Source organism: Pleuronectes platessa, chromosome 13, assembly GCF_947347685.1.
Source record: "Pleuronectes platessa chromosome 13, fPlePla1.1, whole genome shotgun sequence".
Classification (NCBI taxonomy): Eukaryota; Metazoa; Chordata; class Actinopteri; order Pleuronectiformes; family Pleuronectidae; genus Pleuronectes; species Pleuronectes platessa.
Genome location: NC_070638.1, coordinates 10678900 through 10702996, shown reverse-complemented (window position 1 = coordinate 10702996; position 24097 = coordinate 10678900). Strand labels below are relative to the sequence as shown.

General features: G+C 44.2%; 1 protein-coding gene across 2 annotated transcripts in view; it reads left to right on the top strand.

Moving 5' to 3' along the window:
* pbx1a (pre-B-cell leukemia homeobox 1a) overlaps positions 1–24097 on the top strand; it is a 47322-nt gene that overhangs the window by 19857 nt on the left and 3368 nt on the right. Inside the window, exons 3-8 of one of the 2 annotated variants that reach the window (XM_053438661.1) lie at positions 17311–17555; positions 19363–19553; positions 19771–19906; positions 21124–21283; positions 22186–22298; positions 23537–23626. In XM_053438661.1, coding sequence (XP_053294636.1) covers positions 17311–17555; positions 19363–19553; positions 19771–19906; positions 21124–21283; positions 22186–22298; positions 23537–23626 — 935 coding nt within the window. The remainder of the gene's footprint in view (positions 1–17310; positions 17556–19362; positions 19554–19770; positions 19907–21123; positions 21284–22185; positions 22299–23536; positions 23627–24097) is intronic. The other variant, XM_053438662.1, reaches the window with a different exon arrangement.

The following is a 24097-nucleotide window of genomic DNA, read 5'->3' as shown; positions in this document are numbered from 1 at the left end:
AACATTTAATTGATTTTTTTCGAGAATAATTCGGGATTCTTGAAAAATCTGAGATGTTTTGGGAACTGATAACAAAGAGTGTTGGAAATTTGGTGCAGTTCCAAATAAACATCAGGATCAGGTGAATCTAGATGTTCTCGCTACAAGCAATCCAGTTACTGGGCACAAAAGTGTTTTTCTCCTTTTAAGAAATAATTACTTAAAACCGTTCTGATCTTAACGCGATTGAAAGTGACTGCTGCTTTGTTTCATCAAGGCGATGTCTGACTTTGATCAATTAGGGAAGATCACAGTAGTCGTCATAAATTGCTTGTGTTACCAGCTACAGCGCAGCACATATCTTTATAGTTCATAACTCAAATCTTAATCAAAAGAGAAACTCTCTTCAGAAGCACAGTTTGAAAAGCGTGTCGACAAAACGGCCTTCAGTTCTCAAAGCAAACGTCTATAGTGAAATGAAGATACCTCCTTTCATCTTTTCCTCGAGGTTACCGTTGTGTTTGGTCTCTGTTTGCAAATCCTTGCATGTTCGTCTTTCAGCAGCGAATTACAACTGCGAGCTTTTATCAAAAGGGCGAAAGTGACTTCAGACGAGCCATCTTATTTTGAAAAGGCCATTGTTTCAATCTTCACGCCACAGGAATATTTGGGGAACGTGTGTTTGCTTCTCTACGTGGCTGCATGAATGTCTAAACTTTAATTGTGGGGAAAGACAGTGATGACATGCTTTTTTTGCCACCTGAAACAAAGGTGCGCTTTGTGCATCAGAGAGAAGTCCTCAAAACCGGTTAACAGCACTTTGAGCTGTCGGTCGATTTTTGCCCCGGTGAGCCTCCAGCCCGGCGTGACAGAGAAGATTGGACGTCATTAAGCTCCACACTCTTTCCGCTGTCTGAGGGTCTGTGAAATGGGCTCGGCTGCTGCCAACAGCGCGGCCTGTTATTGTGTATCTCCATCGCTCATGTGAAGCCTCAAAGAGGGGTTTGCGGCACATGAGACCACAGCTGCATATTCATCTTGTCGCGTTGTTTACCCGCTCTGTATTTGCTTTTTCCAGATGTGTTTTTTCTCTCTTCTTTCAGTCTTCACTTGCCCTTGTGTCTCAGCTGAAGGTTGGTGTGGAAGTCACATCTCTAACAAGAGGATTCTCCTCGTGCTGCTGTCAGGGCTCGTTCTCGGCGTAGGGGAAAAAAAGGCGCTTCGGAGAAATATGATCGCTTCAGTAAAATGGACCAATTACTCCCCATTGACAACCTTCAAAGCCCACTTTTATTGGCCGATTCAGCCAAATAAAACTTTATGGCACGAGCGGAAAGGGACGGCGTCGTTTTTGCATAGCTTTTCCAAGCCCGGCGTTTATATGATCCCTGTTATTACACCTCTGTGACATTTAAACTTTATTGGACAAGACTTTAAAATCTGTAGGCAGTATATAAAAGATTGAGGAATTTAGTTCTTTCAGATGGGAGGAGAGTCCCCCAGCAGTTGAGACCTGATTGGACCAAAGTGACACTTTTTATTTTTTTCGATAAAAAAGAGAAAAAAGAATGTCAAATGAAAAACTTTGTATTGCAGATTTAATTTCTGGAAATAGTAATAATTTAAAATTTTTGATTAACGTTTTAATTATTTTCAGTTTGGGCAGTAAAATGTGTAAAATGGTTAAAAGTGTGCATCATAATTTTCAATGAAGTTCACCTCAATACTGTCAGTTTAATGTGTTTTACATTATGACATCCCAGGATTAAAGTTAGAGCCGCAGTGGATCAATTATTTTATTGCTGATTAATGTAGTGTTTGTTTGAATGTTGAGAATTTTAAACACGAGCAGAGTTAGGATGTAAAAACACTTTCTGTATGCAGTGAAATGTTAATAGCATGTCATTGTACACTATAAATGATTTTGCTCGAACATTTAGATTTGTTGATCGAGGCCATAAAAGGGAAAAGGAAAACACCAAATGTCAGTAAATATTTTACTGAATCACAATTTCCTTAAGCCAAAACTTTTATCTTGAAATGTTATATTTATTCCCCCCCAAAAAAACAGATCTCCATGTTTGAGGAGCTGGAATTACATAAATTTGACCATTTGTGCTTCAGATATTTCCTGTCAATCAGCCGATAGATGAATTAACCTGTCGTCCCAGCTCTGATCTACACCATCTGAAATATTAATGCGGTACAAGGTCGCTATGAGGTTTCGTCTCTAAGCTTTATGTGTCGTGACAGATGAGCTTCCTTCTCAGGAAATAAACGTGTTTCCTTGACGGAGGCAGACGCGGCGAAGCCACGGCAGGGAAAGGGGGGAACCGGCGCAGGGAGAAAGGTCCTGCCCCCCTCCTCTGTGTAATTAAAAGGGGGTGTCTGTCAGGGGCTGCTGCTGCTTTGTGTGGCCCCATATGTTTGGGCACTGATACAGGGAGGATTATTCTGTTTGGAAGCCTGATAACAGCCTGTTTATAACCTTGGCACAGGCTGGGGCCTAATCTGGCAGCGGCACATCTCTACCCCCCCCCCTCCCCCCCATCCCACCATCACCCACCACCACCTCCCGAAATTTTCACAGAAAAAAAACCCACATTGGCTTTTTCTTTTTTGACCCAGAAAGACTTCAGTGCTTCACCTGCATCTCGCGTTCACGTGGACGAGTGTTGTGTGAAATGTTGGAATCGAACCTAAAACATCAGATTGAAGGTGTAGTTGAGGTTGTGGGTGTCAACAGGTGTCGTTTAGCTCAGTTTGGCTGATCACCATTTTCCCGTCCATTTTTTTTTTTTTTTTTCCACTTGTACCGAATAAGTGCGACACTTTTTCACGTTTTCTTTTCTGGGCGTCAGTGCTCCGTCTCTGTTGTGAACTCCATTTAATAATTTTTTTTTATCAGTGGGCTGATTAGTTCGCTCCTTTGTTCTCTGAGTCTATTGCCACTGTTCTGCCTTTCATTTGAATTCTGCCCCTGAAAACTGCTTTGTGATTTTAAGTCCTTTGTGATTTTTTTTCCCAATAGCAGCTCCCAATTGTTCCTCTTGAAGGCCTACATTATGCTTTTGCCTTGCTAATTGCTTCATGATTGATTTTATGAACTAATTGAACACTAGTTGCGCAGGTTAGACGTGGCATTCTAAGGGAATTATGAAAAAACTCCCGCTGTTGTATATCTAGGATAAATATGACATCGGCTTTTGAAGCCTTTTTCAATGTGAGATTGCCAGTGGTGGAAATGTACGAACCGTTTTACCTCCTTTTTATTCTACTTCATATTTTAAACAGAAATATTATACTTTTTATGCCATTACTTATGATGTTTCCACTAGAATTATGTTTTAGATTAAAAAGGCTATCAAAATATCTGCAAAAAACATTTACATTGTAATGTATCGATTATAAATATGCAATAATTTAATTTCAAGTAAGAGCCTTATGATATTCCAAGCAACCTAAGAGTGAGTTGCTAACATTTATGTACTCTTACTCAAGTTCAATTCTGAATGCCTGCTTGCAATTGTGGTATTGCCACTTATAAAAAATATATGAATACTTCTTCCATCACTGGAGACGACTGTGTATGACAACGCTTTATGTAGCATATAAATCAGAGGAGGAGGGAAGACATCCTCTCCCACATCCTGAATCACACAGTTCTCTGCAATCCGCTGCCTTAAACGCTCACGTTAATAAGATGGTTGCAACCTCCGCTGATGAGTTTCCAGCGCGCTGAATAAAAGTCACTCTCGGTAATGCACTGTTCTATAGTGAGGACCCTTAACCGGCACACTGCGGGGAGAGGGAGTGCTCGGAGTGGCAGGCAAAGAGAACTGTCAACCTGTCACATTTCTCCCTCCTCTTCCCCCTGATAAATTAAAGTTACACAGTGTGCGTGTTGTAGCAGCGGAAGGCTGTGCAGAAAGCCTGGCTCCTCAGGTCTCAGGAGATAGCTGGCAACTAGGTCAGACTGATAATGTAATCCGCTGACTGGATCCTCAGCCCACTAAATCCAGAGAGAAAAGCATGACAGGAAAAAAGGGAGAATGTAGGAGGAAAAATAGGAACTTTTATGTGTTGTTGCACTTACTTAGCGTTACCTCTCCAGCTCCAGTTAATGACATTTATAGAGGAACAATGTCCGCGTGGTCTGTTGTGAGGAAATGCGTCATATCCAGCTGGTGTGAGTGTTCATGGTTAATCACAAAGTGTCATCCATGTCAGTACAGCTCACATTGTCATACAGGAAACCTACACTCCTTTCTCCCTGCGTTATCTTTGCACCACACCGCACATTCAGAACAAAACAGTATCATGCGGGTCCGCGGGGATTGAGTGACAAGAATAAGTTCCTGCATCAGCAAGGTGCATTTTCATTCCCGTGCAGTATTCCAGAGAGGCTCGGTGGGTCCACTGTGACAACTCTGCCTCCCTGCAGGTGTGGAAATGAAACGGGGCCTATAAATAGAGCGGGGCAGCTGGGAGGAGAGCATTGTAAAGCAGGGGGGAGGCAGCGGGGGGGAGGAAGAGGACGAGGGGGGGTTGGATTAGAGGTCCAGCTGGGGATGCAGGTGTGTGGAGGCTGACCGCCAGAATATGAGTGCCGTCTTACCCAGGGGGCCCGGAGGCAGGAGACTGCAGCTGGAGGCAGACAAGTGGAGAACTGCAATGTACTGTATTATCAAGTTAAATTCATTTAGTGTTTGTGTGACAATACTGAAAAACCAGAAAGAGACGAACAGATAAAAAACAATAGTGTGTTGCGATGTGTAAATATATGAAAGGATTAACTCTATTGTCATCTCAGTTAGCGGAACGGTTGAGTTAGGGCTTGACAACTATTTATAGGTGATCTTTTTGTAATGAGGCACAGCGGAGAACTGGAAAAAAAAAAGGAATATTTTTTTTTCTTTTTTTACATAGATGTTAAAAGATCTGGATCTAACAACATGTAGATGAAAAAGAAAACATGTTGCATCAAATACACTGTTTTTAAAATGAACAGTAGCATTTCTTGTCTCTGTAGGCTCCCATTTAAAAATCTAAAAAAATAAAACACACATAGGAAAGAGGGACATTTAATATTTTTGATGATAACAATCCAGTCTTTAGTTTTGTTCGAAGCAGGATGAGCTGTCTTGAATGAACTGAGCGGGTAACAGGGATAAAGTTTGATGCTGTTTCCATGGTTACAGCTGTCTGACTGTTGGATGCTGAGCCGCTGACTGTGGCTCCGACAGTAAACAGTCCTTCTCCTTCTCTTCAGTATCTCTGTGCCATAGCACAGAGATACTGAAGGCATCATTCAGAGTTTCAGCTCGAATTAAATGAAAATGTTCCAAATCTTTACCTCTGCCAAGGAGGCCATGTTTTCACCAGACTTTGTCTGTTTGTTTTGAGCTTGTTCATTTGTCAGCAGGATTACAACCAAAAAAATGAAGGCACAGAACCAATTTGCTCCAAAGATGCTGACAGGGTGGGACATGGGCCAGGCTTTTTTATGTGGGCCACAGACAAGTATTCAAGTTAAAGTTTTTCTAGTCATACAGTGCTACCAAGCTGTTTTCTATCACACAGCATTCCCACAGTGTACAGCCGTCAGGGGCCATTCCAGGTTTACTATCTTGCCCGAGGACACTTACTGTAGGTATGCAGATTGGAGGAGTCAGGGATTGAACCACCAACCTTCTTGTTAGTGGACAACCCATTCAACCACCGCTCCTGATCATCTCTTGCTCTATAGGTGCAAGGAGGAGATTATCGGACAACCTCCTGTTTCCTTTGTATTTCTATTATAGGTGTGTAGAATGGTTTGTCCTTGGTGGAGGTATGAGCTCATTGAGAGCTACTCTAAAGTCTGTATTCACATCAATGTGCAACGGTTTGGAAAATATGGGTAATTGTGAAAATACAACACAACAAATATATATATATATTCAATGGAAATCGCAATAACACTGCTGCAGATACTCCTGGCGTCCACATTACTCCAGAGTTTAGAGATGCATACAAAAACTGAGAAGTTAGGAAACGCTGCTGACTGTTCAAACCAGCACATGCAGGCTCATGGTAGTAGTGGTCATGTAATGTGTTTTCAGCTGATCCCGACCCAAGATTTGCTGTAGTTTGTGTAGTTTGCTTTGGCAGAGGAGATTTCCCACTGACACAGTGACCCAGATTAAACCCACTGTAGTTTCTGATCTGCTTGGCTCAAACATGTGAAGGTAAGTCAGTAGAACGGTGACCAGCAGTCCAAGGCGTTTGTGAACAGTGACGTCGATACCAGAACCTGCCACAACAGCACGGAAAGAACTGGGTCAGCATGCATCCAGCAGTAGACCCATGTCATACACGTGTCTCTCATTTGAATGGTGCGTGCTGCTGACGCCACAGGGCTGTCTGCATTTTACATCTCGTTGCTCCTTTCACAGGGAGCAGTGTTGTCTTTATGTTTTTAAATCAAGCCTCGGATTTTTGGGGAAGAATACGTTGCTCTCATTCCCGACGGGCGACTCGATTTGCTTTTCATGTAAACGACGTCTAGCACTCACACGCCGCTGTTTGCATTAATGCATTAATTCCTCAGTGCTATTCGCTTTTTGTAGCTGGAGGCAAAATGACACATTCTCATCAAACACACACTCCCCCGCTCGCAGTCCCACTCCACGTTTCAGTGCTGATTGACAGCTGGAGCTCCCATTGACCCACTATTCTGCTACAGTGGGACAGTCCCACAGGCTTGTGATTAATGACCAGGACTTATACGCTGGTGGTGTGGTAGTCCTGGCTGCCAGGCCACTTAGACTGCCTGGACCACTACCTCTGCTGTAAACACACACACACACACACACACACACAAACACACACACACACACACTCACACAGATACACACACACACACACACACACACACAGATACACACATTCACTTTGCTTTCTCTCTCTCTCTCTCTCTCTCTCTCTCTCTCTCACTCTCTCTCTCTCTCTCTCTCTCCATCTTACTCTCTCGCTTTTCTGCCTTCAGGCATTGCATCGTAATAATCATTGTTACAGCTCTAAACCTTTGTCCTAAGTTGACCCCCTCCGACACACAGACACACACACACACACACACACACACACACACACACACACACACACACACACACACACACACACACTTACAGCATCACCACGAACTCACATGCTTTTGCTGGTGCCCTCTCTGAGCAAGAAGCTGCAGCTTTTCAACACCAACATTAGTCAAATTTATATTTGCATTATTTCTGCATTAGAACACTTCTGATGTCATGCATTAAAAACAGCTTGATTGTTTTTATGTTGTTTGTTTCTGGCATTGCTACGTCCCATATGTGAAGCTACAAGCAGGTTGTTATTGGATGTTAACAAAGATATGAAGAGAAATATCTCTGTTTGAGACGCAGCTGCTCTCTGACTCTCTAATGGACAGTGATCCCTCACATTGTTTTTCTCTCCTGACAGCCGGGGGCAGGCCGAGCATCACTAGTCTTTTGAACACCGTGCCTGGCCAAACAGTAAACCTCCCAGGGATTTCCATAGTTATGACAGGGCACAAACAAAGTGCACACGCAGCAAAACAAAGTCGCTTTGACTTATGCTGCCTTGATGGGAAGCTCCCTGAGAAATGCAGCAGGAGACGAATGTATATTTCTTTCCTGTGTTGAAATGTTAATTGCACCTTGAAGCCGATCCAGATTCTAAAATGCAACTTTGTGCTGGAGCTGTGTTTTAATGACTATAGAGAATCACTTGTTAAGAACTGGGTGTGGAGTTTTGTAGTTTTGGTTTTTAATCAAATAAAAACACAAATGTGGTATTAGCTTTTTGCTACTTTGTATTAATCTATAAATGTATATTCATGTTTAATTATAAACTTAATATCGTTGGGCTTTTGGCTGCTGTCTGGACTAAACATTCAATTTACACATGTTCTGAGCTTTGAGAAATAGTGGTGGCTTTTTGTTTCCATTTTCTCACTTTCCGGGACATAAAACTGGAATCAATTCATCATTGAGTTTTTGGAATAGAAATGAATCTGCATATATTTGAATAAATGATGAATCCATTGTTTTGGTGATTTGTCAAGGGGTAAGTGACGAATATTCGCTGGTTACAATTTCCCAGAGGATTGTAGACTGCATATCTCTCTGTCAAGGCCCGACAGTCAACTTAAATTAAAACAAGCCGTAGAGCTAAGGCCACATTACGCTCCTCAGCTTCACATTGGTGGTAGTTGCAGGTTTCTACCTCTATTTGTTACCCTACACCAGCTGGAAAAAGCATTTAAATAAACAAGATCCAGATTTTCAGGGGAATCTGTCTGCTAGTCTCTGTGTCATCCTGTTAACTCACAAGCAAACAGACACAGGTCGACATAACAATTATTCAATTGAGGAAATAATCTGTCGCTTGATGGATAATGGGCATATCTGAGAGACGCCGTCCTGGACAAATCAATAATTCAAGTTGTCAGCATTTGCAGCCGTCATATTGGCCTGTAATGTCATTCTCGGGACCCGCCGCACTGACAATGTTCTAGATGGTCTTTATAGTTTAGCCATGGTTTGTCATGGGACAACAGTAGTGTCCTCTGTAGTCTTATGAGAGTGTGATCTGAGCTTGTGCAGAGCTTCAGGGCTTCTGCTGCACAAAAACGTAGACGGCAGAGAAGATCTAAAAGCTGATGACGATTTAACCCATAAAGCTGTTCCAGGATCAGCGTTTCTCAGGGCTCACGTCGCCTGTTGATTCCTCGTTTGTACTTTCCGATGCAACCTTTCCCCTGACCTGAGATGCTCAGTTTGCATCGTGTCTAAACATAGACAAGACAATGGGATCATATCTTTTTACTGAGGAGGCACAGGCATATGGCTAACATTATTATCATGCCATTCAAAGTGACCACTTGTGCTTTATGAAGAGGAGGATTGTCATCAAGGCTGATATCGGTCCCGGTGGAGATGAAATGCATCACAGGATCATCTAAGTAAGCACTCAGGATCTTTTTTGAAAGGTAGAGGGCGATAGTGCAGACCCAACCATGTGAGTCTGTGCAGGATAATAATCGTGTGTGTGTTTCTGTTCTCTGGATGATGTGGGTGGGAGGTTTATTCTTCCAGAGAGGCAACCTACACACGCCGGGCTCTCCTCATAGCAGCGCTGCGTAAAATGCATGTTCACATGTTGTCAAGTGAAAGCCGAGCACAGCGAAGCAGAACCACGAGCGCTATTGTCTAAGAGAGGCCATATGGTGGGTGTCCTTGTGCGGTAGCTTAAGGGACTCTTTCTCCCAGAGAGGAGACAGTTCTGTTTCGATGCAAACGTCCTCTCTCTCTCTCTCCGGTGTGTGCGTTTGTCAGACCCTGCCCCATCACCGACCTCTGAGATTGCACAGTTCCCAACAGACCCCGTGGACAACCCAGGTAGACCTAAACAATTACACGTCCTCTGCGTCCCGTCCCCCCCCCCGTCAAAGAGCCCACCCCTACTTGTCGAGCCGTGCTCCCTGCCTCCAGATGTGGCTTAATTTACTGCGACTCTGCTAATTGCTGTAATTAAGGATTAATTACTGTTAATTACCTTCGCATAAACTCATCACCAGTCAAAGAGCGGCGCCTTATGAAATGTGCCATGCACGGGAATGCACACCGCGGGGACGGGAGGAGGATTGTGTTGCTGGACCTCTTGTTTGGTGTGTTGTCCTGGTGCGTGGGGAGCGCTTGTAGGTTAACAGTTTGGGGCAGGACGCTAACTGTCACGCACCATCTCCTCCCTGACTCCGGGGGCCTTACACGGCATCTCCTCATCTACGGCTGCCACCACACTGTTATTTCATTAGAGGCTGGGATTTACTTGTGGGAAAGTGGAAGACAATTTTGACACAATAAGGAAGTCAGTCTGAAAATTGTCATCAATAATATATATTATATCCTGTAACTAAATTCTATAGCATGCCCTTTAACCAATACATTATGGTGTGGATCCGATTGATTTTTCAGTCTTTAACATTGCCAGATCGGTTGGGAAGGCATCCACATGTGAATTGTTTTCTCAGAAAAGAATTCACGGATCTTGATAAAAGATTCTGACATATTGAGGAGGTTGGTATCGTTGAGTTAGTGCAAGTTGGTGCAGATAAGATGAAATCAGGATGTGCGGAGTTTAAATATGGTTTCATAAGAGTGCTCTGGTGTCGTGGTGGAGCGATGCACTCACTTGTAAGACGAGCTGTGCCATCACTAATTGCTGCATAAAGTGGGTGAGGAAGTGGGTCAGACAGTTGCTGACATTGTCGGATGCTGCCCCTCTTCCACCGATGTCGTGTTGAGGAATACAAGCAGCTGAAGACGCTGACCATGTGAATGCATGTCCCCGGTTCAAATCCCAGGCAGCTCTCTGATCACCTGCACACTACTAAAGAAAGGTTAAAATGCTAAATATCACTTTAGAACAATAAAGCACCTGGTGCCTGTTCAAACATGTCCCTGTAGGTAGTGGAGTTATGAGTTGTATTTACATTTCAGTTTATGTGACAGTTTATGACATTGTTATTTATGGCCTGTGTTCATTTTTTCATCACATCAAGTAACAGTTATAGTAAAGCGATGTCCGAGGCTTCCTCACAGTTGAACCTGAACTGAAGGGACGTTGTCAGGCAAAAGAAAAGACACAGAGACACAGTTTCCTTCATGTATTTTGCTCAAACTCCATCTATAAGTTGTTGTGATCCGGGATTTGTTTACCTAGTGTTCTCCCAATAGAGACGTCTTTGTCTCCTTGCAGACAGGCTGACTGTGCAGCTCTCTGCTCCACAAGCTTGTGACTTCTCCTCAGCTACTCAGCCGCTGCAGCCTGGAGCTGTTAGAGCAGCACGGACTGAGCACGAGTTTGATTCAGTCAAGAGGATATATATATATTTTAAGACACCTTGAGAAAGACTGACAGCCGCGGGGGCCACTGTATTGTCTATTTTGAATAATGAATTATTTTAATGAAGGGTTTTTAAATGGGAGTGCTCTGCCTTGGTGGCGGGGCGGTGCTCTGAATGGTCTTCTCCTCCGGCGCTCGCTGCCTCATTATCAGGCCAGCCCCTCAGGCCTCAAACTGGCCTGCTTAAGCCTCCGATGATGACGATAATTACCGTTATTAGGAGTAGCTGCAGGGGGAACTTGTACTGGAAAACACCAAGCTGAGTTCCTGCCTCGCTTTCTGCCGCCGCCGCTGCCGCATGAGAAACTACCGATCGCCGGTGGAGAAAGCCAGAGAGGGAGAGAGAGAGAGACAGAGGGAGAAGAGGAAAAAAAAAAGAGGAGGGGATGAGGGGAGCGGCCACCAAATCCGCCTAATGTGACGCCTGTCAGCTCGTCTCCCACCAGCTGTCACCTCCCAAATGCACTTGGGTTCATTTTTTTAATTGACACCTCGCTTTCCTATTCCATTTCTATTTTTCGCCTTTCATTCTCCCTCCATCACTCTCTTCCCTCCTCGGCGGTGCGATCCACATCTCCTCGTCTCTGCCTGTCCCTCCAGTGTTTCTTTGGTGTTTTTCCTTGTCCTTGGCATACCCCACCCCACTCCCCCCCCCCCGCCCAGTGTCAGATACAACACTCCAGCTCTTGCCCCCTTTTCTGCACATGATACTTGAGATGGCTGATAAAACATAAAGCTGTTTTAGAGCTACTTTATGACTATGCCCTTGTGTACTGAGGCTGTACAGCTTCCCATTATCTGGTGATGGAGAGAACATTTTGGGCCTGAGAAAGTTTCCCATGAGTTCACGACGAGACCACAAATCTACGCCTCGGCCTCGCGGCGCAGAGCGCTTTCTGGACAATTTAAACATCGCCATGTTGAAAGAATAATAATTGTTTCCGCGGCATAGATTTCATCGTGAGCTATGATTAGCAATCTCATAATTATTGTGCTTTCTTTAATAAAGCCCGGATTCAATTCAGTAGAAATGGCGGTATATACTGTAAATTGGATATAACGCAGCATAATGCCCATTTGGAGTTCTCAGTAATGATAATAGTGTTGTTTAGCAGTGTAGTTTATCCCTACTGTGTGGGTCAGCATTAAGTATGGCACAGTGCTGCATAATGAGGATCGCTTCATTGGTAATTTAGGCCTGAACCTAAAATACTAATCATGGCTGCGAACACAGAAAACATGGAGATCTGACTGGTTTCCTCAACATAGGAGGTTGTGTTGTCGTCTGTGTTTGTTTGTTTGTCCGACGGGATGGATTACCAGGACAGTTGGAGGAAGGAGGCAGTATTAGTCAGTGGAGACCTCATTATGTTTCTGTGCGGATCTGGATTAGGGGGCAGACACTTTCAACAATTTCCCAGGGAATAATTCATGGGTCTTGATGAAAGAATCATGAATATTTAGAGGATTGGTATGTACGTAGGTGTGTGTGTGTGTGACTCGGTGCAGCCTGATTGAATTCACGGGGACTGTTGGACCCTGACAATGATCGTCTAAGTTTGTTAGTCTGTTGTCTCGCAGGACTACACAAAAACTACTGGATGTATTTCCACACAACTTGGTGTAACAATGTTGCATGAGTCAGGGAAGAATCCATGAATTCTTGGACTGAATATGAATCAGGGGCCAGATCATGGAATTTGTTATTACTTTCTTTATTTTTAATTGCAGCTTTTGTTATTTTCACCAATTTTGTAATTCATGTCACGTGATGATGAAAATCTGAGATGTTAAGGGGACTGATATTTATGAGTGTGTGTAATTTGGTGCAGATCCAAATACAAATCTGTGGTTTCATAGCGGGACTGTTGGGCCACGGCCATGAGCTGATTAGTCAATGGAACGGAAATAATGATTAACTGAAGCCTTGTTTTTTTTCATTGATCAGAGAGTCTCTGAGTTTCGGAAACTCTCAGTTTTGTATGAAGACAAATCTCCAGGTTCTAGAGTAAGAAAGAAGAGACCTCACCGGACCTCTGCCTGTGTCGTTGGTCAAGTTGCATTGTGGGTAATGTAGTGCTCTCACACTTTAATAGACTCTCATTAGGGTTTTTGGCCTCGTAGAGTTCAAGGATTTCAATTTGAGGTACAATTATGTACAGAGACAGTAAAGACTATTTCAAGACTATTTTAAATAATACAAAATGGAGACTTTTGCATTTGTTTTCATGGACAAGACTCGAATTAGCGATCTTAGTATGATGGTGCTTTCTTTATTAAAGCCCCGACACAGTTGGGTACAAATGACCACATACTGACTGAATTGCGTATAATGCAATGCTTCCTTCCGTGTTCCCAGTAATGATAATAGCATTGCTTATAGCAGTGTAGTTTACCCCTGCAGTGTGGGTCAGTGTGAAATATGGAACAGAGCCGGGTCCTATGGAGACGGCTTTATTGGACTCGTATCAAACCCAGACGAGACGCTGAACTCCTTGAAGGAGCAGCAAGGGGGGGGGGGGGGGGGGGGGTGTATTAGTGATACTTGTCATGTCTGCTGTAAATCACGCTGCTTCTTTTTTGCCAGGTTCCTGGTTGTTGTTGTTTTGTCTCAGAATGCTGTGTGGCAGGGATGAATGGTGGTGATGTTACATTATCATGTGGCTGTCGCTTTCACTCCTGCTGACTGGTCTGTGACAGGGCCACACACACACACACACACACACACACACACACACACACACACAAGCACCCACACACACAATGTTGTGTCACGAGCAGGCCTGATTTATTAACTGCTGAAACCCTAGATGACGTGTGCCCACACGATCGATAGACGGAGCAGCCACTGCCTGCCTCTCTCTGGGGTCATGTGATGTGGAAAGGAGCTAAGACGCACACGTACACACACCCACACAGACACACACACACACACACACATATATACGCCACAGTGCTGCGGAGTGTATTGCATTACTGTATTGATGGGAAATGGATCCAGTCCATAGCTGGCTGCTTGCTGCCAGTCAGAGGCAAGCAGGGTAAACTTTCATCATGGCTGTCAGGGACATCACTGCTGCCTTGTTTGACCGTAAATCTCCCTAATTGTGACAGAATACTTCAACATCATTAATTAAACATGTTTTCATTTAAAAGCACTCGCAGGGCGCCAGGCTGGGCGCTCAGGGTAGACTGCCAATGTGCACGGCTGTGTATTTAGCCTGTGTGTGTGTGTGTGTGTGTGTGTGTGTGTGTGTGTGTGTGTGTGTGTGTGTGTGTGTGTGTGTGTGTGTGTGTGTGTGTGTGTGTGTGTGTTTGCATGTGTGCACCTTTATCCTGCCCGTATGAGTGGGTGGCTTAATCGTCATGTTTATTTACACTGCAGTTGTCTGCAAACAGCAGGCAGTTTGGCGATGGGCATGAGCCAGCTCTTAAGGAAGTAAAGCAGCAGAAATTAATTTTGTCAATAACCAAAACAAAGGCTTATTCTTAGAGTCCCATTTATTATTCAGGAAGCGGCTCGAGAATTGTTTATGATACGTATTCATTTTTTATGCCTTGCCTTTTTGGGTTTAGTGGCCCACATCTCAGGGAGGGAATTATACAAGAGTGTGCACAAAGGGAAGGAAAGAAGAGGAGAGGAGGGTGGGAGGGAGGGAGGAAGGGAGGAGGCGACGGAGAGGAGGAATTGTGTCCTCTCATTGTTCAATTAAGTCTGTCGGTAATGATCAAGATGAGATGATGGCCATCTTCTTTTTATAGATACTAATCTGAGGCCGTCCGTGGAATGAGAGAATGGAAGAGCGGGTACAGGCTCCATACCTTTGTTGCTACGATAGACTTCAACGTGTGTATAAGAGGATCTCGGTGTTCAAGTGTTGGGAGCATGTGATGTATTGTAATGGAGGGCAATTCCCTCTGTCAGGTGATTATGTTAATGCATGGTCCAGGGCTGCAGAGTTCACAACAAGCAGCCTGACTGGCATTGAGGTCTAATCGATTTCATTGCTATTACTGAACAGAAATAAATAAAGCTGATGGCTGTGGTTAGGGCAATTATGCCACAGCACAGTGAATTGTTTGATTTTCCTTATTAATTGTATTTATTTAATCCATTTCATGCTTTTAGTTGTGCACTCGGGGACTTGGAGCGAATGAATAAATCACTCTCAGGCTCATTAGATTCCCCCTCTGGTTGGGATGTGCCACTATTTTGTCAGAATCAAATTGGCGAGTGTTGTAATTTCCCGCCGGTGTGATTCACATGAAAAATATCCACAGATTCATCTACCTGCACATGTGCACCGCCGCCCACACACACACACACACACACACACACACACACACACACACACAGACACACATGCATCTGCTCCCCACCTGAACTCTTGACCTTTTCCAGCCGTCTGATAGCCATTGACATTTGCCTCTTGAGCTGAGCTTGCTCACGTGTTGGAGCTGATGGGAATGGATGATGTTATTGCTGGAGGAGAAGAAGAAAGGGAAGGCAAGAAGGGAAGGGCGGCAGGGGGGTTGAAAACAAGAGGATAGACGACGAGCTTCCCAAGCTTCCCCAGGAATCCATCTGGACCCCCCGCTCACCAGAAAGGTCACAGGGCGACTCAACCTTACATCCTCATTACAAAGGAGCCGTCGCTGTGACTGGAGACAGTGCGCGGGGCTGCAATATGGCTCTTACTGCTCTGTCACACAACCTGTCATTTAGCGTCACTGTCTACAGTCGTCATGGAGGAGACAGTCGCGCTGGGTCGTCCTCCTGAAAGGTTTTGATAGACGCGTGGATTAAATTTGTCGTATGAAAAATGTGGTGGCGGCTTTGTCTTTGTCCTTGAAGACAGTGGATGGAATGGAGGGTTGCACCTGGTCGGCTGTTTTCAGCACCTCCGAGAAAAGCAGGCCACTCTGCTGCTTTACCGAGGGAGCCTTCTAGTGGCAGAGAGAGGCAGGGCAGTCCATCCGGGCCCAAACATAACAACATGCTCAAACACCTGTGTGTTAATCTCCAGCATGGAGTCAAAATAGTGTTATGGAGTCAGCAGTATAAAGGCTTTTTATTTTTGCGTGAGTGGAGTCTGTGTCTATGGCTCTCAAAATATCTTGTGTGCAAGAATGAGTCTGATTTGTACGTGTGTGTTGTTTTTGCGTGTCCTTCTCAGCAGACCTGTCTTCACTGCGGTCAAGCTGCTGAGAAGCGATGACCCATAGGTGTCTGAAGGTTCAAATCCCCAAACTAATGTACAAACAGACCCAAGTATCAGTTGTGAAACAGTCAATTGTGGCGGTTACAATGTGAGGGTTGTCACTGCAGGCATTAATGATAACTCTGATATTTAAAAGATAAATAGTGATATCATTTAATCTAGGGCCTTAAATTATGTCCGTTTCCTGCTTCACACCTCAGAATTATCTATGTGTTTTATATTGTGTGTAATTAATTTGTCAACTAGAATGGCACTCAGAGCGCACACCCCCGCCCCGCCAAGTCCCAGCAGTCCCCTTATAAAAAACACTTTTGAATTAATTAGATCCAGATTTTTATTTGGATCTGCACCAAATTCTTCCTCGAACCATCCTTCCAACAATGTTTGTGGAAATTTGTCGAATATTTTTGGTGTAAACAACCACCAACCATCAGAGAGGGATGAAAACATGACCTCCTTTATGTCAATTCTGTGTTTTATTTCTGTCAGAATGTGCTGAATTACTGAATTATCACGAGTTCAAATCACGTGGTAGTAAATTATGAAAGTTTAACCTTTTCTATTCTTTGCTATTTCTATCTAAGTACGTTTATATTTCTAATTTCTGCATCGTCATCTTTGTGTGACTTGATTTAGCTCCAGCTAATTTTCGGAACTGATTTATTTGAGACATTAATACTCTGTGTCACACTTGTGTCATTAGTTTGTTTTTTTGCTTTGTAGGCAACATCTGACGAGATAATAAAGCCATCAGGCCAATATAAAATAAAGCCAGAAACTGAACATAGTCTGAGCATAAGGAGGGCAATGAAAGATGAACTGTGGTGGAAGGCTGTGTTAATTTTTTACATGAAATGATAGTCAGAATCGATGGAATGATAGTTTTACGACCTTCCTTAGCTGCCAGCCTGTGTGAGGCTGCAGGTTTTTATTGCACAGACTTGAACTATAAAACGACGTCCATATTTCAGGGAGTTCACTTTGGTCGGCTGGACCAGAGGAAAAGAACACTCCTGCGTTTCAGTCCCCGTAAAAATTCATCTGCCTTGTTATTCAGTCACTTGGTTCACCTTAAATGTAAATCTTCAAAAAAACACAAATTAGACTTTTCGGTGGCGTGGTGTTGACGTCATCCCCTTCTTGTCCTCCACAGTGCTCAGTATCCGAGGCGCCCAGGAGGAGGAGCCTCCAGATCCACAGCTGATGCGACTGGACAACATGCTGCTGGCGGAGGGCGTGGCCGGCCCGGAGAAAGGGGGCGGGGCGGCAGCCGCAGCAGCAGCCGCCGCGGCCGCTGGGGGCGTCGGCGCCGACAACTCAGCAGAACACTCCGACTATCGGGCCAAGCTGTCGCAGATCCGACAAATTTACCACACAGAGCTGGAGAAGTACGAACAGGTGGGTCCATGAAGATTTGCTTTCGAACAACATCTTTTCAGCTCCACCTAGATAAATAAATAATATGTATATATTTTTTGTATACATTCATATCATAAATATATTTATTTTATGGTAAAATTTCAGCCTGCCGCACATTTTGGTCACCAAGGTGAAAAGCTCTTTATTTCAAAGCTAACAGGTACAATCTAAATTGTGCAACAAAGGTCTTGTGCCAGATGGAAACCACATAAACTACAAAAATTCCAGGTGTTCCAAAAAAAGTTTTAAACTAAAGTATTATATATTTACGTGTTAGATTGAAGTGCAGCATGAACATCAGTCAATAAAAAGTAGCTTTGGTTTTTTGTGTCTGTGTGCCGGTTCCTCCACAGACGAATGATGGTGTTTCTGCATTGCCATCGTGACATGTGTTTCTTGTGGCACAATGCTTATAGATACTTTAAACATTTAGCAGTTGACAAGACAACTGCTCTGATTGAACTGCATCTCTGGATTGAAGTGTACACAGAGTAAATCTTACACCTATATGTAAACTTCTTCACATTGGGTTCTGAACAGTGGGGGGGTCAATCTGTATTGACCTACAGAATATTCTTATCAGTGTTCTCACTGCTCCTCGGCCTCTCGCTGAGTCTGGTCAGGTGCCCAATCGAGAAAATTGTACCTAGTTTGTTTCTGTCGGTTTGTTTACGGGGTCAAAGCAGATGAAAGCACTGATTATCCTCACTGTCCTTTAAACACAAGATTTAATTCTGTCTGAAAGCGCCAGTGGGTCGGGTTCATTGCCAGAATAGAAGAGTTAAACTGAAGTGAATTGAAGAAAGTGTGAGAGTGAATGTTGTGTTTTTGGCCTCTTGTTCAGCACCTCTTCTCTTTCCATCTTTTGGTCAATTCATCCTGAGATAATCTGCGTTTCGTGCCCATTAATAGGAGCACGCTGGCATAAAGGATGGATGAGATATAAGTATAATGCTCTCGCAATCAGCTCTCACAGGCCAACTCATGACAAGCCGAGCTTCCAGAGATGTTATCTTCAGCAGCCGAGCAGCCGTTGTATCAGTCACACGCCAGCTCTCTTCCAAAGACTGTAGCTCCTTGTCATTCCCTCGGAAGTCAAAGCGCGGCGGGTTTTGTCATCTTCTCCGAGGAAGGCGAGTCATCGCTAACTGTCACAGTCAATATACACCTGAGCGTTTGTGTGTCACCGCGCTACGTACACCTCGCGCAACGTGTGAGTGAGTGGTGTCTGGCGTGTGTGCGCGGGCAGAACGGCGGCGCGGTGCATCACTCTGACTGACGTAACCCCGGTGTTGACAAGCAACAGACACCTTGACTCTGAATGCAGTCATATCCAGTGACTGATTCAGATGGGGGGGGGGGGACTAGGTAGACTGAAAGATGGAGTGAACAGAGGGCGAGACAGTTTAAACCTCTTGAATGTGAACGAGACTGAAAGCCTGCTGTCATTTTAAATTTCCTCTTCACTTGTCACATTTTCTCTCCCATTGAAGAGAAGCCTTTTTAATATTCACAGTGCTGCGAGTCCCTGCCGCCGCCGCTGTACCACTGCGCCGCCACGTTTGTCTGACGTGAAGCAGCGTGTGGCGTGTGCTGCTTTAATCCCGGCTGCTCTTATTACCCCTGACACCGACGCTGTACTGTCAGCTCCTACCAGGGCCCAATATAGCGGCAAAGTTGCAGCCTCTCCAGAAATCCAATTTCACCCTTTTGTCCTGTCTGAAGCCGCTGAGCGTCGGTGGTGATAGTTATTCTTTTTATGAATCCTGTCTGTCTGTGCATCCAGGCGTGCAATGAGTTCACCACCCATGTGATGAACCTGCTGAGGGAGCAGTCTCGAACACGACCCATCTCGCCCAAAGAGATCGAGCGCATGGTCAGCATCATCCACCGCAAGTTCAGCTCCATCCAGATGCAGCTGAAGCAGAGCACCTGCGAGGCTGTCATGATCCTGCGCTCACGCTTCCTCGATGCCAGGTCTGTGTGTTCTCTGCTTTAATGCATTCTGCTTTGTTCTGTTAGTTTTCAATTGTTCCTTATATTGGACGACCAGGTACAGATGTGTCCCTGCCTTTGAGTTTTTGTTCTTATTTCAGATTTAGCACTGTGAAGCCATCTTGTTTGAAATGCAGTTTAGTTATATCTATTTGATTTTGAAGTCTAATTCAATGATATCCATTTGTTCCTTTTCCAGACGAAAGAGGAGGAACTTCAACAAACAGGCCACAGAGGTCCTGAATGAGTACTTCTACTCCCATCTCAGTAACCCCTACCCCAGCGAGGAGGCCAAAGAGGAACTGGCAAAGAAATGCAGCATCACAGTGTCACAGGTAACCGCATTTAACTGAATCATATAATTAAAATGAATAGGAAGCTATCTCACTGAACCGAGGCCAGCAGGATCTTACATTTGATTTAATATGGGTTTTTGGTTATATTTCCTCCCGAGACACGCATTTGTTTCTCTTATGAACATAATGAGATGATATCCAGTTCAGGTAGAAAATATATATCACCAGCCTTACACCCTACAACCAAGTGGAGAAATACCGAATGATAAATAGTGGTTGAATTGACTTAATCGTTTAACATCAATCGAAAGCTTTCTAACTTTGGCTGTGGTTTTACACTGGAATGGGGCTGTAACTAACATGCTGTAAAAATACAATCACACTGTATTTCCAGGAAGAGGGTTTGGATCTTTTCTGCATTACTTCCTCGTAAAATATTAAATTAATTAAAAGCCTGACAGAAGCCGAGTCACTGAAGTTAAACGGTTTCTTTGTTAAAGTGTCTACCCTGTGTATGAGCAGGTTTGTATAGTGTCAGTATCTCTCTGTGTATTTGTGTCTGAAACTGTCTTGGGAGTTGGACTTTTACAAATCTTTGTTCTTTTCTCTAGCGCTTGATATTGTGTATTAAAAGAACATGCAATGAGCTTGTTAATCCATCTTCATAAATATAATAGCTAAGTAATGCTGTGGTTGTGGTGATCTGGCCACTGTGCTCTACAGTATCTTGTGGGAGTCAGCTGACAATAAGTGTAATTAGTAATGAACAATTATACATTATATAAACAACTAGCTTGATACCAAACCTTTTTTTTTGCGTGTATGATCAGAAAACCAGATAATCTGATAAAAACAGACAAAAGGCTCCTGAGAGTGACCTCCAGATAGACTGATGACCATTTAGAGATAAACACTTTCTGTCACAATATGTATCGGGGGGAAAAGTCCTACATTCATCATTTCATTTGAAAGGGTAAAAGAAAAGCCTAGTTCAACTTGAAATATCTTTTAGATATCTGTTGGTATCGTCCACATATAAACAACATACAACATACGACAGGGGAATTATGCAACAGGTCCTCTAATGCATTTTAAAAAAGCCAAAGTTTTCCGGATGCTGGCTGTTTTGTGTTTATTACCCTAAGAAAACTCAAATACCTGCCCTCGGCCTGTCTTTTGTTGGTTTCCATTGCACAGATAAAAGCGTAACTTTATTCTCACTCAGCTGCTGCATCTTGTCCCTGATATCTCTACAGGTGTCGAACTGGTTCGGGAACAAGAGAATCCGATACAAGAAAAACATCGGCAAATTCCAGGAAGAGGCCAACATGTACGCAGCCAGGACCGCGGTCAGCGCCACCAGTGTGTCTGCCCAGGGCAGCCAGGCAAACTCGCCATCAACTCCCAACTCAGCAGGTGAGCGTCAAACAATCTGCTACATCACTCAGTCAGTGAAGATTTATTTTTAGAATCAAAGGACAATCTTCTTATATTTTGAGGCACACATCTCAAGAATTCAGTCTCTGGTGCTGTCAGACTAACAGAGGGCCCCTCTCCTCCTTTACTAACCCAGTAATATGATACGGCTCTCTCGCTTCTTCTTATTCCATGTTTTCTCCGCCTTTGCTGTCTGCCTGTATCTATCTCTCTCTCTTTCTTCCCTTGTCTCCCTCCCTCTGTTATTGACCTCTCGTTCTTGCGGACGCTAATTTTTCCTGCCTCTTGTCCGGTTGACCTCGTGCATGCCATTAAGCTGCTCGGAGGGCAAGCGCAGTCTTTTGTCATATAGCGACTTTCGCAACTGTATTGGATTAGGACCGGGTGTTGAAATCAAGTTACGCGATGGTCTCTTTACATCTGGGGAGCTGGGGTCCATTAAAGGACGACGACTATTCTTTGGGTCTTCCTGCAGATCAATTATTACTTCCTTAATGAAACACTCGCAGCATGGACATTTAACAACCATGTAATCAATAAGCCTTGTTTGAACCGGACCTAAACAGTTTTATGATGATTTTCTGTCTCGTGGTTCTTGTTGGCTGTTTTTTTTCTTTTGAGTTATGGGTCAGTGATATTTGAATGTGCACCCGCTGCATTTGTAGCAAGCAGGTTTTGCAGGGACAAACCTGTTCCATGATGCCTGCCGCCCTCCCAAACTAACCCACTTAATGCACTTTTTGCTGATGCATGATCATTTTAACTCCTTTTCCTTCCCTCTATTTTCTGTCCCTCTATTTTTCTTCCCTGCTTCTCTCCTCTCCTTCCTCTCCTCTCCTCTGCCCTCTTTCTCGTCCTCCTCTGCCTCTGTCTATTCTCAGGTTCTGCTGGCTCTTTTAACATGTCAAACTCCGGAGACTTGTTCATGAGTGTGCAGTCCCTCAATGGGGACTCGTACCAAGGGGGGCAGGTTGGGGCCAACATACAATCCCAGGTAGGCGCCTCTATGAGCCCAGTGACTGAAAGCTCACTTCTTATTTCCTTCCACCGCTGACCGGTCTGTAAGTGTGGACGCACGCACTAACTTGCCCTACGCAGTCAGACAGAGGTTACTCATAGCCCGGAGCTTTGCATTAATGTCGAACGCCATTGTCAACCCACAGACGACTGCAGACAGTTTTGGAAACGGTGCAACACTCATCAATGCTCCTGACAAGAGTTCACATAGCCACTGGTGCACTGTCGCTCCCTGACCTTGCCCCAGTGGACAGCGATGACCAAATCCAGCGTTCCTGAGCGTTATAACTCTCGTCGTAGATGAAGGAATCACCACCCGAAGTTATGTTTTCATTTAGTTTTAGTGCTGCCGGCATCCTTTCTTTTATCCCGCCATCCCCCCTTTTCTATTCAGATCAGCTCTCGCAATGCTTTAGGTCGCTCATGAATATGCAAGAAAAACAATGAGGAAGACTACAGGGGGTAAAGAGGTCTTCGGGGTTGACTTCAAATTATTGAATCTCATGTTAGTTTAAAAGGATTATTTTTCCAATCATGGCCGCACTCCCAGAGGAGGACAATTAAGAGAAGGGGAAAAAGAAAAGAGAAAGTACATCTTTGACTAAATTAGCCTCGCGAGTAGAGTCGTCTGATTGGTGGTAATGTACAGCAGTGCAGTTTGATTTCATCCTGCTCCTCCAGCTTCCTTCACAGTGAACATCCGTGTGGCTGTGCATTCCAATTAAAGGACTTTTATTATGAAATTATTCATATTGTTTGATAGATAGATAGATAGACAGATAGATAGATAGACAGATAGATAGACAGATAGACAGATGGATAGATGGATAGATATTTAGATGAGTAGATTGATCTATAGATAGATAGATAGATAGATAGATAGATAGATTGATTGATCAGTCCTAGAAATTTGATTGGCAGCCATGTTTGGTAACATTTGTATGTAACATATGTGTTTCTATGTAAAGCGTTTGCTCCAGTGCATATTCCCAGTTGTTAGTTCTTGTCATCTTTCTCGTATTTGTGTCCTTTTGTGATGTCTGTTATCGTGCTTGTAGTAGCAGCCAAACCCTTCTGATTCACCGTGTGTAACCTTTTCTTGTTTATGGTACCCTTTCACTATCAGACTGACCTTTCCTTTGTGCATGGCTGTCTTTGTTATCCAGAGCTTTTTGTCTGACCGGGCCTTTTGTCTGTGTGTCCCCGCTGTTCCAGGTGGATACCCTTCGCCATGTTATCAGCCAGACCGGCGGATACAGTGACAGCCTCGCAGCCAGCCAGATGTACAGTCCACAGGGCATCAACGTAAGACCTGTAAACAATCTCATTCTGTCTTCTCCTTCTTCTTCTTTGCGATGATTCCCCGGTTGCCGGATGTGTATAATATTGTGTCACTCTGTGTGTGTACCCTGGGATGCCACTTAGCAGAGTTTGTCGGGTGTGGGCTGTTGTCCAGTTGTCTCCCCCTCCGTGTGCCCCGGCGTTGCCCTAGGGGGCAAGCAACGAGGCAGCTACCAGGCTGAGGAGCTGGACTCGCTCCGAGTCTGTTAGGAGGACATTAGTGTTTGCGAGGCACCTGCAGTCGACAGGAACAAGGACACAGGTGTCATCCTCCCCCCCTCCGATGCTGCTCTCACATTGGCACCATAGGACGGGGTCATACCTCTCAAACCCCTCTGACAAAAAAACAAAAAAATGGCTTCACAAGAAAGAAAAAGTTCCCAGTGTCTAATACTTAAAATAACTCTTTAGCTTGTCAAAGGCCGGGCTGGGCAG